This window comes from Rhinolophus sinicus, chromosome 18, assembly GCF_057876585.1.
Source record: "Rhinolophus sinicus isolate RSI-liver-muscle chromosome 18, RSI-T2T, whole genome shotgun sequence".
Lineage (NCBI taxonomy): Eukaryota > Metazoa > Chordata > Mammalia > Chiroptera > Rhinolophidae > Rhinolophus > Rhinolophus sinicus.
Window position 1 is genome coordinate 113,272,638 of NC_142518.1, and position 18,058 is coordinate 113,290,695.

Consider the following 18,058-nt stretch of genomic DNA (forward strand, 5'->3'; position numbering starts at 1 on the left):
TTCATTTCCAGCCCAACTCAAATGTAGTTATTTAAATGATTCTTCATTCTCCTTTCTAGACTGTGGATGAGTTACTTATAAGTAGAGTCCATAGTGTTCTATTCATCGGTGAATCCCCAGTGCCTAGCATAGAGTCTGGCAAGCAGTATGTGCTTAATAACTACGCATTCAATGCATGAATTGGAGGGATTCTCTACTTTAACTGTAGGTAGAGAAAACGTTTACTACATTCTTTTTTTTTAAATTACAGTTTATTGGGGTGACAATTGTTAGTAAAATTACATAGATTTCAGGTGTACAGTTCTGTATTACATCATCTATAAATCCCATTATGTGTTCACCACCCAGAGTCAGTTCTCCTTCCATCACCATATATTTAATTCCTTTTTCCCTCATCTACCACCACCCCCCTCCACCCTCTGGTAACCACTAAACTGTTGTCTGTGTCTATGAGTTTTTGTATCTTCATTTGTTTGTCTTGTACCTTTGTTGTTTTCAGTGTTGTATCCCACATATTAGTTGAATCATATGGTTCTTGACTTTTTCTCACTTATTTCGCTTAACATAATAATCTCAAGATCCATCCATGTTGTTGCAAATGATACTATTTCATCTTTTCTTACTGCCGAATACTATTGCATTGTGGATATATACCACAACTTCTTTATCCATTCATCTATCGAAGGACATTTTGGTTGTTTCCATGTCTTGGCTACTGTAAACAAAGCTGCAATGAACATTGGAGCACACGTGTCTTTATGGATAAATGTTTTCAGATTTTTGGGTAGATACCCAGGAGAGGGATTGCTGGGTCATATGGCAATTCTATTCGTAATTTTTTGAGGAACCTGCACACTGCCTTCCATAACGGCTGCACCAGTCTGCATTCCCACCAACAGTGTATGAGTGTTCCTTTTTCTCCACAGCCTCTCCAACATTTGTTATTATTTGTCTTGTTGATGATAGCCATTCTAACTGGGGTGAGGTGATATCTGATTGTGGTTTTTATTTGCATTTCTTTGATGATCAGTGATGTTGAACATTTTTTCATATGTCTATTGGTCATTTGTATGTCCTCTTTGGAGAAATGTCTCCTCCGGTCCTCTACCCATGTTTTAATTGAATTGTTTGTTTGTTTGTTTGTTTGTTTGTTGAATTGTATGAGTTTCTTATCTATTTTGGATATTAGCCCTGTATCTTGAGATTATTATGCTAAGAAAAATAAGTCAGACAGAAAAGTAGAGAACCATGTGACTTCACTCATATGTGGAATATAAAACTGAAAGCAACAAAGGAAGAAGATAAACAAATATAGAAACAAAAACCCTTAGACACAGGCAATAGTTTAGTGGTTACCAGAGGTAAGGGGGCAGGGGGTGATAGATGAGGGTAAAAGGGGGTCAAATATATGGTGATTGAAGGAGAACTAACTCTGGGTGATGAACACACAATGCAATATATAAATGACATATTATAAAACTGTAGACTTGAAACATATGTAATTTTACTCACCATTGTCACCCCAACAAATTTAATTTTAAAAACCCCAAAATAAAAAAGTAAATAAAAAAGAAATTTTATAAAATGAAAACTAATCCATAGTGACAGAGTATAGATCATTGACTGCCAGAAGGGAAGTGTAGGGAAAGGTGGAGAGAGGGAGTAAAAAGGGGCACAAAAGAAACTTTTGGGGTGAGAGAAATTTTCACTATCTTGACTGGGTGATGGTTTAATGAGTATGTACATATGTTAAAAATTATCATTTTGTACAACTTTAAATATATGTAGTTTATTGCATCTCAATAATATCTCAATAAGGCTTTTCTTTTCTTTTTTTTAAATTTTTTTAAATTTATTGGGGTGACAATTGTTAGTAAAATTACATAGATTTCAGGTGTACAATTCTGTATTACATCATCTATAAATCCCATTGTGTGTGGAATAGAAAGCCAAGAAATAGACCCACATCAATATATTCAACTGATCATTGACAAATAAGCAAAGGCAATACAATGGAGCAAAGATAGTCTTTTCAACAGATGGTGCTGGAACAACAGGACAGCCATATGCCAAAAAAAAAAAAAAGTTACTCTGGACACAGACTTTACACCAATCACAAAAATTAATTCAAAGTGAATCACAGACCTAAATGTAAAATGCAAAAACTATGAAACTCCTAGAAATTAGAAGACAACACAGGAGAAAACCTAGATGACCTTGGGTGTGGTGATGACTTTTTAGATGCAACAGCAAAGGCATGATCCATGAAAGAAAGAATTAATAAAATGGACTATATTAAAATTAAAAACTTCTGCTCTGCAAAAGACAATGCCAAGAGAATGAGAAGACAAGCTACAAACTGGGAGAAAATATTTGCAAGACACGTCAATAAAGGACTGTTATCCAAAATATTCAAAGAACTCTTAAAACTCAACAATAAGAAAACAACCTGATTAAAAAATGGGCCAAAGATTCTAACAGACACGTCGCCAAAGAAAATATTCAGATGACAAATATGTATTTGAAAAGATGTTCCACATCATACGCGTATGTCATCAGGGTAATGCAAATTAAGAAAAATGAGATACCACTACCAGAATGGCCAAAATCTAGAACTCTGACACCACCAAATGCTGGCGAGGATGTGGAGCAACAGGAACTCTTATTCAGTGCTGGTGGGAAAGTAAAACAGTGCAGCCACTTTGGAAGACAGCTTGGTAATGTCTTACAAAAACAAACATGCTCTTGCTATACAATACAGCAATTGTGGTTCTTGGTATTTACCCAAAGGAGTTGAAAACTTATGTCCCCACAAAAACCTTAACGCGGATGTATTTATAGCAGCTTTATTCATAACTGCCAAAACTTGGAAGCAACCAAGATGTCCTCCAGTGGATGAATGGATAAATAAACTGTGGTCCATCTAGACAATGGAATATTATTCAATGCTATAAAGAAATGAGCTATCAAGTCATGAAAAGACATGGAGGAAACTTAAATGCATATTAGTAAGTGAAAGAAGCCAACCTGAAAGGCTACATATTGTATGATTCCAACTATATGACATTCTGGAAAAGATAAAACTATGGAGACAGTAAAAAGAATAGTGGTTGCCAGTGAGTGGAGTTGGGGATTAAAATGCAGAGTGTTGAGGATTTTTAGAGCAGTGAAAATACTCATACTCTGTATGATAACATAATAATGGATACGTGTCATATACATTTGTCCAAACCCATAGAATATACATTTCCAAAAGGAACCCTAATACAAATTATGGACTGAAGGTGTTATGATGTACTGATGCAGGTTCCCCAATTGTTGCAAATACACTGCTCTGTTGAGGGATGTTGATAATGGGGAAGCCCATCATGTGTGGGGCCAGAGAGTATATGGGAAACCTTTGTGCCTTACCCCCGTTTTGTTGTGAACCTTAAACTGCTCTAAAAATTTCAGTCTTAATTTTTCAAAATCCCTCTGGCTGCTCAATGCAGAGCTGACTCTAGATATCAAGAGTGGAAGAGGAAGACCATTTATAGCGGTCCAGATGAGAAAGGCTAGTACCTCGAATGAGGTTGGCAGTAGCAGAGATGAAGAGACATGGGCAGTTGTGTGAGATATATAGGAAATAAAACCCACAGGATGTGGAGAACGTTCACCATTTTCCAAAGCTCAGCTCATCCTGGATTTACAGAGCAAGGAGCTAGGGAAAAATCCATTAGTAAAGCTCCTTGAAATTGCAGAGGAAGCTCATGGCAAAAGCTTACCCTCAACGCAAATGTCCTGAGAGGACATTACTAGCTATTACTCGCTAAAAAATAAATGTAAAGAAGAAAGAAAAGAATGAGGAGGTGAAGAAAGATGGTACAGGCACATAATTTATGTAATATTCTTCAGTAGTGTCTCTTAATCTTAAAAGCAATGCTGGAAAATAAGATTTGAGATGGGAGATCAGAGTTCAAAATTCAAAATAAAGTATGTGCTCCTATTACGTTCACAGTAGTTAGCCTTTCCTGACAATGATATGTTAATAGCACCACCTTTAAAAATAAAACATAACAAAGTGACCCTTCAGATTTGAAGAATGTTTTCATGTTTACAAAGTTGTTCCATATATATGATCTTTTTTAATTATCACGTCAGCCTTTTGAGACTAGATATTACTGGCCACAATTTCTGATGTGAAAACAATTTTGGCGCTGTGGAAGCAACATGAAATTTGGAATAATTCAGACCTGGGTTTGAATGTCTGTTGGGCTGCCATTTATTCAATAGGCAATTATTCAGAGAATTATTTCTCATCTTAATTATTTTCAGGCTTCTTTGCTTATTACTACCCTCGTCACACCTGGCCATTGGTCATTTCACTACAATTAACATCGTCCCCCCACCCCATGTACCCACCCTTTGCTGGGTGTAAATAAGAAAACTTAAGTCAGTCACAGCATGCTAAGTTGTCAGTGTTAGAAAGACCAGGTGATCCAACCTCTACCTCCTCCTGTCCCCATCTCACAAAACAGGAAGCTGAAGCTGAGGGAAATGAAGATTCCTTGGCAATCTGCACACAAACAGTTCTCCTGCCGGAGACCTATGTTATTTACACTCTACTTTCCTCCCAGCCCAGGTGACTCAATTCCTTCTGAGCAACCCTAGTTTGGTGGAACTAGAGGTCCTGACGACCATTCAAATAGGGTGTTCGAAGTATCTGTGCATTTCAATCACATATTGTAATGTTCCCATTACAATAAGGGAGTTTAGAATTAGCCTTGTTACAATTTGACATTTCTCTGAACAGGCTGCTTCTTTAATCATACTGGTGATTGGTGAGATTCCTCACCAACAAAGCGGTTACATTTGGGATACATCCAAGTAAGGCTGAGGCCACTGAAATCCCAGGGGATGATTTTTCACCTTCCCACGTGAAAAGTTCCTCAGGAATTTGGGTTCAGTAAAGTTCATTTCTAGCCCTTTCCTAAGTGCCCTGGACATTGATGAATCTAGCTAGAGTAGCAATGAGATGGAAGACTAGTTTAGGTTCTAGTAATGTGTGACATAAAACAAAGTATGTCACTGCTTCGGTTCCTTTATCTGGAAAATAGAGCTGATCATGCCCACTTGAGGATTAGGGAAGCTCCTTTGGTCAGAGCAAGTAAATGCCCGTGATGTTTGCCTGTGAACAAGGTAAGGCTTTGCAGAAGCCTGTAAAAAGTAGAAGAGGCCCAGACGAAAATCTGCACAAGCCTTTTGGGACAGAGAGACGCCGCCCAGATCCAAAGGTCTAAAGAATTTCAAAGCTAGGGAGGCACAGGGCCCCGTTGACAAAAAGGGAAAGATTCTTGCCTATATAGCTACCCTTCCATTTCTTCTATTTAATTCCCACCTGCTTCTCCATTTTTACACAGAGACTGTGGGACCCCTCCACAGAACGGCAATTGCAGTAACCCATGTCACCCTCCATTCCTGGCTGTCTACCAAGAGGAAGAAAAGCGGTTCTGTGTAAGTTCCAGTCCTTGAATAGTGCAGTTTGCAAGCTTAAAATATGCAAAAGCAACATAGAAAAGGAAGTGCCTGTATGTAAGCAAACGTCCGCAAAACGCTGGGCAAAATCGAGGTCCCTGTGTACGTGACACGTGTTTCTGGTGTTTGGGTGTTTACCTGCTTGTCTGGGTGATTTTGCCTTTGCACATCTGGATAGGTGAGAAGCGTGTGGTTAGAGGCAATTCCAGACAGGGAAAAGGGAAGAAACGAGGGTAGAGATGACCTCTGGTTCCCAGGCAGAGGGTTCCTAGAGTAGCTGGTACCATGCCAGGAGGCCCAATGTACCCCTAATGGAGAAATCTGAAAGGTTTCAACAAGTATCTCTTGGCTTGGCCATAGCTCGTCCTCAGTTTGGTAGGAGACCCTCCCATCTGCAGCTTTCCGCCCTGAACAAAGTCCCTAGCCGAAGGAGCTAAGGAGCTAACGATCCTATCGCCTCTTCCCACTCCTCCCACCACACGCACGTACAGTGGCTGTTTGGAGATTGGACTTCGGAACCAAATCTGGTAAGTGTTGGCCTCTGGGAGCTCCGGTAGCCCTGTCCTCAAAATAAAGCTCCAGGTTAAAGCTTCAGTCCTGCCGCCTAAAACCTGATCCGGGAACGCAGGAGGTATTCGGGGAGCTGGGGTCTTCCTGGGCTAGAGCGGTCGTCTCCTGCGCTCACCCACGCTGCGCCAGCACTTGTTTCTCCAAAGCCACTCAGCTTTTGCGCGCGCGGAGGGGAGGAGAGAAGAGGAACCCAGAGGGGAGGGAGAAAGGGGGTGGGAGGGCGAGGAGGCCGGCCAGGCGGGGGCGGGACCCGACTCGCAAACTGTTGCATTCGCTCTCCACCTCCCAGCGCCCCTCGGAGATCCTGGGGAGCCAACGTGCTGGGAGAGCCAGAGGGTCCCGAGCAAGCCTGGAGGCAGAGGAGGCGACGGAGGGAAAGAGACCAAGCTAGCCGCTCCAGTGCGGGGCAGGAGCCGAAGGGACGCACCGCGTCAACCCCAGCCGGGCTCGGGCGACAGCCAACGCCTCTTGCCGCGCAGCGGCTTCGAAGGCGCCGCCCCGGAGCTCCCCTTTCCTCTTCGGTGAAGTTTTTAAAAGCTGCTAGAGACTCGGAGGAAGCGAGGAAAGTGCAGGGTAGGACTGACGGTTGCCTTTGTCTTCCTCCCCGCCCCCCCACCGGTCTCCTCTCCTGCTGCTGCCTGCGCCAGCTCCTCTTTGCTGCCCCTCTACACCCCCCTCCCCGCCCCCGTCGGCCCAGCCGGCCCGGCCGAGTTTGCAGAGAGGTAACTCCCTTTGGCTGCGAGCGGGCGAGCTAGCTGCGCGTTTCAGAGACGGATCTGGGTAGCCAAACGCCCGCGGAGTCCCTTCAGCACCTCAGTCAGAATCTGGCTGCACGCGAGCTGGGCCCCCGGGTTCCCCTAACTCCCTCTCCACCTTCCCCTGCATGCACACTCCGCCACTTTGTGGGACCAAAGATCAAAGGATGAAAAGGCAGTCAGGTCTTCTGTAGCCAAAAAAACAACAGCAACAACAACAAACAAAACCCCGAAACGAACCAAAACAAACAAAAAGAAAACATTCAAACGAAATCAAAACCAAAAAAGAAAGGAAGAAAAACAGCCCGGTTCCTACTGCACCTGCTTCAGTGAACACTGAATCTGTAAGGTGGAGAGCCCCCTCCCCCCTTTTTTTCTTCAAGATTTGAGCATCTTTAGAATCTACCGTCCAAGTATTCAGGAACAGACTGTGAGCCCAGCGTGTTTTCGTCTGCAGGAGACTTGGGGGCTGTCAGAGCGCTCTTGTATGGTTATTCCGGCAAGTTTCTTTCTCAGGAGCGCCCCGCAGGTGGGCAGCTCGCTGCAGTGACTACCGCATCGAAGCCTGTTGAACTCTTCTCAGCGACAGAAAGGGAAGTGGGATAAAGGAATTCGGTGGAAGATTCAACCAAGCTCAAGAATGGAGGTGCAGTTAGGGTTGGGGAGGCTGTACCCCCGGCCGCCGTCCAAGACCTATCGAGGAGCTTTCCAGAACCTGTTCCAGAGCGTCCGCGAAGTGATCCAGACCCCCGGTCCCCGGCTCCCTGAGGCCGCTGCGAGCGCAGCACCTCCCGGCGCTCGTTTGCTGCAGCAGCAGGAGACCAGTCCGGGGCAGCAGCCGCAGCAGCAGCAGCAGCAGGGTGAGGATGGCTCTCCCCAAAGCCAGAGCAGGTGCCCCACAGGCTTCCTGGCCCTGGAGGACGAACAGCAGCCTCCACCTCACTCAGCCCCCGAGGGCCACACGGAGAGCGGCTGCCTCTCAGAGCCCGGAGCTGCGTCGGCCGCCGGCAAGGGGCTGCAGCAGCCGCCGCCAGCACCTCCGGACGAAGATGACTCAGCTGCCCCATCCACGTTGTCCCTGCTGGGCCCCACTTTCCCGGTATTAAGTGGCTGTTCTGCCGACCTGAAAGACATCCTGAGTGAGGCCGGCGCCATGCAACTCCTCGAGCAGCAGCAGCCACAGCCGCAGCCGCCGCCGCCGCCGCAGCAGGCGGTATCCGAAGGCAGCTGCAGCGGGAGAGCGAGGGAGGCCGCTGTGGCTCCCACGTCCTCCAAGGACAGTTACCTAGCGGGCAGTTCAAGCATCTCGGACAGCGCCAAGGAGTTGTGTAAGGCAGTATCGGTGTCCATGGGCTTGGGTGTGGAGGCCTTGGAGCACCTGAGTCCAGGGGAGCCGCTTCGGGGGGACTGCATGTACGCTCCGCTCCTGGGAGGGCCACCCACTGTGCGTCCCACTCCTTGCGCCCAGCTGGCCGAATGCAAAGGTTCTCTGCTGGATGATGGCCCAAGTAAGGGCGCCGAAGACACTTCTCAGTATTCCCCTTTCAAGGCAGGTTACACCAAAGGGCTGGACGGCGACAGCCTGGGCTGCTCTGGCAGCGGCGAAGCAGAGGTCTCTGGGACACTTGAGCTGCCATCCACCCTGTCTGTCTACAAGTCTGGAGCACTGGAAGAGGCAGCGGCTTATCAGAGTCGCGACTACTACAACTTTCCGCTCGCCCTGGCGGGGCCGCTGCCCCCTCCGCCGCCTCCCCATCCTCACGCCCGCATCAAGCTGGAGAACCCGCTGGACTACGGCAGTGCCTGGGCAGCCGCGGCGGCGCAATGCCGCTACGGGGATCTGGGGAGCCTGCACGGCGGGGGTGCCGCGGGACCCAGCTCCAGCTCGCCCGCAGCCGCCGCCGCCTCCTCTTCCTGGCACACTCTCTTCACAGCCGAGGAAGGGCAGGTGTATGGGCCCTGTGCTGGTAGCCTTGGGGGCAGCGCGGGTGAGGCGGGGGCCGTAGCCCCCTACGGCTACCCTCGGCCACCTCAAGGGCTGGCGGGGCAGGACGGTGACTTCCCCCCACCTGATGTGTGGTATCCTGGCGGTGTGGTGAGCAGAGTGCCCTATCCAAGCCCCAGTTGTGTCAAAAGCGAGATGGGCCCCTGGATGGAGACTTACTCCGGACCTTACGGTGACATTCGGTAAGTTTCTCCTTTTAGAAATATCTTTCAGCCGAGTCAGTCATGCATTCTAGGTGACATCTTCTCTTCCCCGCGTGAACAGTCTGCCCCTGGGAAAGCTCCAAAGGGACCCCTAGAAAAGGCCTCCCCAAATCGGGAGCCTAACAAGTACTCCAGGCCTGCGAAGACTTGACCTTACAGTTCCAAACCTCCCCTGGGCGCCAAAATCACTACGGCTGAGAGCCCTGGGTGCTGGTGCGTGCCCTCGCAGATTGCTTGAGAACTTTCCACTCCCAGCCTCCGAAAATCTTCGCCGCCTCCTGCTATTCCATGTCCCAAGGGCTCCAAACTGAAGTCCAGTTGCAAGGGCCACGTTGGGAAACAAAGTCTTTAAGCCCTCTACTACTTTTTCTCCTCCTCTTCCCCAAATCTGTAAACCTGGGCAAGAAGGATGGGCAGTTTCTCCGCTTAGGGTGTATTAGAGTTTGCCCTCCCGCCTGTGGTGGGTCTTGGCAGGTTAGAGGCAAGAAGACTGGCCCAAGCCTTTCTCAGCCCGCTTCCTTCAAAGCAATAAAATGGAGTGCGGGATCAAGAAGGTGGTCTCTGGGTTCTAAGGAGAAGGGGTGAAGTTCTTTTCCTGGCAACATTTGCTTACTTGTCTAGGGTTGGAGGTCAGCACAGAGAATCCAACCAGGCAGGATTAGAGCAGGCAAACGTATTGGAAAACCAAAGGACAACTTCCTTAGTAAACACTGGGCAGGATTTGCCCTCACAGGTTGACTGTGTTGGAAGTAGCTGCTTGGGTCAGTTTTTTTTCTTGTAAAGTGTTTATTATTTCTGTGGATTGTAACAGCACAGTCCCCCACTTCAAGTTTGCATCGGTCTATAAAGAGGAGAATGTTCTTTTAATGAAGAATTTAACCAGATTTGAGCCTGGCTTATAAAAGTGTTAGAAAATAAATTGTAAAGGATTGCCTACTATTCCAGTGTGCTCAGAAATCTTCTTTGGGGAGGGAAGAGTACGGCTCTTCAACATGTTCTTTCATTTAAAAACACAAGCTGTTACTTCTAACAAACTGAGTAAGACCTGTTAGGGACCTATGAGCCATAATCTTGCCCAAAAGTTTTAATTAGAAAATGAGAAAAGTGGTGGTCAATTTCGTCTTGCTTATTAAAAATTCTTCTTTAATGCAGTTGTTGAGCTCCTTGGAGACCATGTTGATGATTTGTTTCCCCAGCAAACGAAGATATTAGTTTATCTCAGTGAGGGAGGGAATGTTGACTGGCAAACTAACTCCTCAGGTCTGCTGGGTACTGATATACCCATGGAATTGCGTATCATTCTGTGTTTCTGTAGTTATTTTCTTTTATCTGTGACTTTTCTGAAATGTCTTTGTTAGCCTTAGCATCTTTGATGACTTAAATTCAACAATTTGCCTCTTTTCACTGATGCTTCTGTTCTTGGAAGATTGATAGCATACTATTAGAAAACAAAGAGGATAGGATTTCATAAAATATTTTCTAGGTTATTGAAGAAAGAGCTTCTTACCAGACTTTACATCCTATTAGTTTTTTAAGGTTTGGCTTACAGTATTTTCAAAGGGTTCATTTATAGGGTCAAAGACTTTTCCAGATAATTTGGAGTGTTTTGGTTGGTTTGTTTTTGTTATTTTTGCCAGGTGGTTCTACTATGAGATAAAAGGTATTTTTCATTTTATAAGAACTTGGTTAATTGGTTTTGTTTGTTTGTTTGTTTGGCAGGGCTGTCACTAGTCAGCAGAACCCTCTTCTACTGTAAGGGGCTTGTTGACCTACTATTATGCTAAACCCAGTCACTGGAAGCTTCCTTCTTCTGCATGCCCCCTCCAACTAATTCAGTTAAAAGGGATGAAATGAATGATTCCACATATTAGTTACAGGTTGTCTATCTTCGAAGACATAACCTGAAATTTTCAGGAAGTGGCTATAGAGAGCAAAAAAGTTTTTACTATCAGGTGTGGGATAAGCTAGGTGATTTTATCCAAGGCCTTAATGGAAAAACGTCTCTATTATAAAGACCTGCTTAAATTAGTGACCTGAACTAGGGAGAATTTTGCAGTACCTGAAGAAAGTACAAGATTGCTTCCTCTTTCTTGGTTTGTGATTGCTGCCTTGGTCATGGGAGTTTAGTTAAAGGGAAAACTGGTGTTCCTGACTTGTGGTTTGACAAAGAATTTTCATTTCTAGGATATAGAAAATACATGAATACTTGAGTTAAGTTTTTGAAAATTTCATCAGAATGCAACCAATCCCAATCTAAAAATATTTTCTTACTTTCTCTTTCTTTCCCTCACTTTGTAGGGGCACAATTTGGTGAAAGACAAGGGATTTTTTAAAAGCCAAACGCAGCTTTCGCCTTCTCTGTATTGCATGTGTTATGTGCCAACTTTAAGTTAAAGATCTCAAAATTCTAGATGCCTCCAAGAAGCTTTGGGTTCTTCCCTTTTCCAGTTGTGTATGTGTTTATACACATGAGTTAATTGTAGGGGTGAGAATTTTTAAACTTCAGTAATTTCTGGAATAAATCTGTGTTCTTACGCATTTACGTTTCTGCTGGGAGATGAGCGGCTGAAGGTGGTCTTTTATGTTTTTTTCTGTTTTGTTTTTGCTTTTACTTAATTTACCATGTGGTTTGAACAGGAGGAATCATAAAAAGTGATGGGGCTTGTGTGTAACCCTGCTGATATTTTATGGAGCTGTCTTCTTTCAGAGATCAAACAAGACTACAACTTTGTTAATTGACCACTGTCCCAATTGACAGAAGTAGGGCACTTTGTATACCAGCAAACAACACAATAATATGACAAATATTTATTCTTGGGAGTTAAGGCCCATGGATCCTGTGCTGGAATTACAGTTGGGGTTTAGATAAGTTATCTAGATGCAAAAAGAATGTTTTAATTTTTCTTTTGGTATTTTGTTGGGGTCTTCATAATAACTAGTATTTGATTAGTGCTTTGAAATTGGCAAATCCTGCCCTTCTCTATGAGTTATTTCAAAATAAGACATTTGATTAATTCATCTTTCCATCTCCTTTCCCTCCTCAGTTATCCAGCAGCTTTGCATGATAGTCTTTCAGAGAGCAGTTTGTTCTGTAAAGCAGAATTTTGCATTGGGATCAAGATACACTGACACTCTGTCCACAGGCCTTCGGGATCAGTATGTTGGAAAAAAACATCCTTTCCCCATGGTCAGCCAATAGCTGGTGAATTCGGTCTGGGTACCAACAGTGAGAACCTGAGGACCACATAGCCACACTGGCTGGTACCCCATTTTGAAATACAGGCAAGATGTAGCGATGGAGGGCTCCTCCTCTTGTTCCACAGAATATCTCTCTAAGCTTGGCCAAAGGTTAACATCAGTGAGAGAGATTTTCAATGAAGCTTGCCGCCTTCCAATTATAGGGTCACTTTGGGGTGCTTTCTTGCCAGTGCTAATTTTACCTCATCAGACTTCCATTCTTTGAGCTGTAAACTTTAACATGATATATTGAATTTGCTGGCACATTTAATTTTATTTTTAAGTGTTTTTCCTCTCAGTAGTAATTTTCTCATCTGGTATACATATTTGCATTTAAAACAAATAACTCTTTGGCATCCTTACTTTTACTTGTCCTGTGGCTGCTGTTGGTGAAATTATGTGAGTTGGAGTTAGGGGCATGGACAATTTCTTCTTCTTCTTCTTCTTCTTCTTCTTCTTCTTCTTCTTCTTCTTCTTCTTCTTCTTCTTCTTCCTCTTCCTCTTCCTCTTCCTCTTCCTCTTCCTCTCCTTCTCCTTCTCCTTCTCCTTCTTCTTCTTGTCGTTATTACTATTATTGTCATGGTGATATCGACACCACCAGTTTCATACAGAACTCTGCTCTAGCAGGGAGCAGAATGCGGGCTGTGTGTGGCAAGCAAGGGACTTATTTTATAAGCAAACCTGAAATCATGATTCTGAAAAATCAAAAGCAAACAAAAATCAAGTTTTATGAGGTTGGTCAGAGAGGAAGAAGGAAACCTCTCTCCATCCCGTACCTTCACCATTTTTCCTTTGTCTGCTGCTTTCTCAAGTGTTGCCTGTCCCTGATTTCCTTTCTTTCCACGTCTTTAATGATTTTTACATTGAAACATAAATTCTTCTCCCTACTTTTCAGGATTCTTATCTCATTACACCTGTGGCATGCCCCTAAAGATTGTTTTTTGTTAAATCTGGAGAGTAACAAATCAGATCAACCCCAGAACCCCTCTTTTAAGACTAGATGACTTGAGGGGATAACAAAATGAATAGCTGGACTTTTTTACCTTGAAGATGGAACCTAATTCAACACTTGCTGAGGGAGCTGAACTAGAGGGCTTAAGGAGTTGACAATTTCATGAAGTATTTTGCCGCCTGCTGTCTCTGCCTCTCTTGATCTCTGTCTCGCTCTGTCTACTGGTCATTTTGGCAACCTCTCTCTCTCTCTCTAGCTTTGCTATTTTTAAAACTAGTTTCAGGTGTACAAAACAACATAGTGATTAGACATTTACACCCCTCACAAAGTGATAACCACCCCACCCCCAAGTTTACTACCCATCTAATACCGTACAGAGCTATTACAATACCATTGACTATATTCCCTATGCTGTACTTTACATCCTGTGAAATATATGCTGGGGGTGCCAAAAAATGTATACAAGTGGACACTTTGGTCAACGTTGCTCAAGCAGTAGTTCGCCATAATCAGAAGTGTCTGGACACTGATGGGAACCACTTTGAGCACCTCTTATAATTGCAGAAGTCAAACGTGACCTGTATTCATCTTTTGTTATCGGCATATATTGAGTATTACAATGTTAATACAGTTTTTTTTTCTTTCTTAAAATGTGTATACATTTTTTGCACCCTCTGTATATACACACATATATTTAATTATAATTTGGCCACCTTTTCTCAAAGCCTGAGAATAACAGGACCCTCTCCCCTCTGAGTCAGCTCTGTCTGGATCAGATCACCATAGCCCTTTCATAAGTAGGACCTACTGGAAGTGTCTGGCTGAGCTTGCACGCTGATGTCTAATGTCAATTAATCACTTGAAAACAAAGAAAGATATTAAAAGAAGTTATCTTACCTCAGACTACTCCTGCCAGCATTGTATCAAGTTCTAAGATGTTGAGTTCAGAGTAAGTTATCCTCATCCTAAGCACAAAGCTGGCTGTTTTTTTGCTCATTGTTTGTCAAGTTCTGTACAGTTACCAGTATTGATTGGCATTCATCATATTGAAGAGCATTATAAAATCTCGTATTTGGATTGGACCCTTTTCAAAGAAAAGACCCAATGTCTTTCAATTGATTCCCTTGCACTCAGGTAGGTTTGAGGAGGTCAGGAGGGTGCTTAGTGAGTACCCCTCTGCTATTGAAGGAATAGAAAGAGTTGCATTTTCTATATCATTTGTTTACCACATGGAGGAAGCTCTATAGAGCAGTGTTTCTAGCTTTTTCTCCCTAAGCTTCCCACCTGACAGGTCATGTTTTACAGTGTTGCTCAGTAAGGGCTACTTTCAATGGCTGCTGCACAGAGATAATAGACTGGATCATGCACAATTCCTTGCACACTCATGGGGGCTGCCACCCCTTCTTTCTCTCTCACGCCAATTCCTGCTGCCACCTGTAGGCCACAGCATGGTTGACAGTAGCTCATCTAGAGAAGCTTTTAGCTCTAAAGTGCTTCTTGCGTGACAATGCTGCCAAGTTAAATCATGCAGTACCTGAGTTTTATTTTTAATAACAGCTTCATTGAGACATAATTCACAATATATCTAATTCAGCCATTTAAAATGTACAGTGAATGATTCTTAGTATATTCAGAGTTGGGTGCCCATCACTACAATCAATTTTAGAACATTTTAATCACTTAGCAGCCCCCACCCCCCAATACTCAGCAATTATCAACCACCAACCTACTTTTGGTCTCGATGGATTTGTTTATTCTAACAGTTCATACTAATGGAATCATGCAATATATGGTCTTTTGTGACTAGCTTCTTTCATGTAGAATAATATTTTCAGTGTTCATCCATGTTGAAGCATATATCAGTACTTCATTCTTTTTTATAACCATATAATGCTTCATTATATGGGTGAACCACATTTTATGTACCACAGTTGATGGACATATGAGTTTTTTCCTTCTTTTGGCTGTCATAAAGAATACTGCTATAAACATTGATGTACAGGAATTTTCCGTGGGTGTGTGAACATATATTTTCAATTCTTTTGGGTACATACCTACAAGTGGAGTTTCTGGATCATATGATAACTCTATTTAACCTTTTGAGGAATTCCCAAACTATTTTCAAAAGTAGCTGCACCATTTATATAATTTATTAAGTGATCCCTCCAATAAGTCTAGTACCCATCTGACACCCTACATAGTCTTTTCAACTTTATTGACTATATTCCCCATACTGTATTTCACATCCCTGTGACTATTTTGTAACTACCTATTTGTATTTCCTAATCCCTTCACCTTTCTCCCCCTCCCCCTACCCCCCTTCCCTTCTAGCAACCATCAGTTTTTCTCTGTATCTTTGAGTCTATGTCTGTTTTGTTTCTTCATTTATTCTGTTCTTTAGATTCCACATATAAGTGAGATCATGTGGTCTTTGTCTTTCTCTGTGTGACTTATTTTACTTAGCATAATACCCTCTAGGTTCATCCATGTTGTTGCAAATGGTAAGATTTCATTCTTTTTTATGGCAAAGTAATATTCCATTGTATAGATGTACCACAATTTCTTTATCCAATCATCTATTGATGGGCATTTTGGATTATGTAAATGCCTAACCACTATGCTGTATACCCAAAACTAATATAAAATAATATTGAATGTCAACTGTAATTATAAAATATATAGTCATGGAATGTAAAATACAGTATGGGGACTATAGTCAGTGGTACTGTAATAGCTATATACAGTGTCAGATGGTTAGTAGACTTGTTTCGGGCTATAACTTTGTGAGGGCTGTAAATGTTTAATCATTGTGTTGTTTTATACACCTGAAGCTAATAATAAAATTAAAATAAAATTAGCTGCACAGTTTTACAATCCCACCAGCAATATATGAATGTTCCAGTTTTTCTACATCCCACTAATACTTGTTATTCTCTGTCTTTTTAATTATAGCCATCCTAGTGGGTATAAAGTAGTATCTTAAATGGTTTTGATTTACATTTCCCTAATGACTACAAAGCATCTTTTCACGTGCTTATTGGAGGTTTATATGTCTTCTTTGGAGAAATGTCTATTCACACCCTTCGTTCATTTTTAATTGGGTTATTTGCCTTTTAATTACTGAATTGTAAGAGTTTTTAAAATACATTCTGGATACAAGTCCTGTAAGAAATTATGACTTGTGAATATGTTATCACATTTTGTGAGGTGTCTTATCTCTTTCTTGATGGTATCCACTGAAGCACAAACATTTTAATTTGGATAAAGTCCAATCTATTTTTTTATGTGGCTTGTGATTTTCATGTCATATCTAAAAAGGCTCTGCCTAATCCAAGGTTACAAAGATGTACACTTAGGTTTTATTCTAAGAGTTTTATAGTTTTATCAATTTTGAGTTCATTTTTATGTAACTCATAAAATGTGAGTAGGGGTCCGACTTCTTTTGCATGTAGATATCCAATCATCACTGCACCATTTGTTGAATTGTTCCCCCACTTAACTGTCTTAGCAGCCTTTGGGTAAAATCTGTTGAGTGTAAGTAAATGTGAGGGTTTGTTCTGAACTCTAAACTATATTCCATTAATCCTATACTCATACCAAACTGTCTTAATTACTGTAGGTTTTTAGTAAGTTTTGAAATGGGGAAGTGAGTCTTCCAAATATGTTCTTCTTTTTTTTAAAAGATTTTTTTCGTTATTCTGGGTCCCTTGAATCTCTGTATGAAGTTTAGGATCAGCTTGTAAATTTCTACAAAGAAGCCAGTTGGGGTTCTGATTGAGTTTGCAATGAATCTATAGATCAATTTGAGGAGTATTGCCATCTTTAACAATGTTAAGTCTTCTGATCCATGACCATGTGATGCCTTTCCACATATTTATATCTCTTCACTTTTTTCAACAAGAGTGTAAATTTTGCATTTCTTTTGTTAAATTAATTTCTAAATATTTTAATTTTCCGATGCTATTCTGAATGGACTAGTTTTCTTAAATCCTTTTTAAATTGTTCATTGCTGGTACATAGAAATATAATTTATTTTTGTATATTGACCTTGTATCTTGCAACCTTGCTGAAAGTACCTGACTTTTGAATACCTCTGGGACTTACAAGGCTGAAAGTTTTCACTGCTGTGCTGTAAGTTAAAGTATACTTCATTTCATTCTGCATGAATGCTGTGAGGGATACTGTTCTCAGTTTGCCTCAGTTGTGAATTAGAATTGGTAATGACAGCCCCTTTCTGAATGAGTCCCTAAAATTTTCAGGTCTTTACAGAACAGTAGGAAAGAAACCTAACAAGGCTTATGCAGTTAACAGTACTCGTTCTAGTATTTGGATTTGGGAACTATTAGCAAGGGGATAAAGAATAATCATTTCTATACAGAAAACTGACACGAAGAGATAAGAAATGCAAACTAGGCCAAAGAAATCACTAGCTACATTTGGCTTATGTTTAGGTTTGTGTAAGCAGCTGGAGTCATAATTTTGTTTTTATATGTTGTCCTTTGGATAAAGTAAATGCCACCACTCCTTCTGGTGTGTATTTCTAGATGAGGAAATGGTTCATTTACTCTCATATAACTTGGGCTTCTTTTCGGGGATGCACTCCATAACCATGAAGCAGAGAGAATATTCACCTATAAAAAACTGAACTCTGGCCTCATTAACAGTAGGCTAAGGGCAAATCTAATTAGTTACAGCTATTATGTCCTGGGAATGGTGAGTGAACTGTAGGCCCTGAATAAAAGGTCCTATTGTGACCTAGCTGTCCTTAGAGATGACCCTAATAAAATTGTCTTTTAAGAATGGCTATCATTTTTTGTTGTTG

The 18,058-nt window shown here is 42.3% G+C and overlaps 1 protein-coding gene across 3 annotated transcripts in view; it reads left to right on the forward strand.

Moving 5' to 3' along the window:
- Positions 1 to 6,042: 6,042 nt before the first annotated feature.
- Positions 6,043 to 18,058, forward strand: part of AR (androgen receptor) — a 182,325-nt gene continuing 170,309 nt past the window's right edge. For 2 of the 3 annotated variants that reach the window (XM_019716788.3, XM_074324334.2), the window contains exon 1: positions 6,043 to 9,026. In XM_019716788.3, the coding sequence (XP_019572347.2) occupies positions 7,480 to 9,026 (1,547 nt within the window). In that variant the 5' untranslated portion in view covers positions 6,043 to 7,479. The remainder of the gene's footprint in view (positions 9,027 to 18,058) is intronic. The other variant, XM_019716790.3, reaches the window with a different exon arrangement.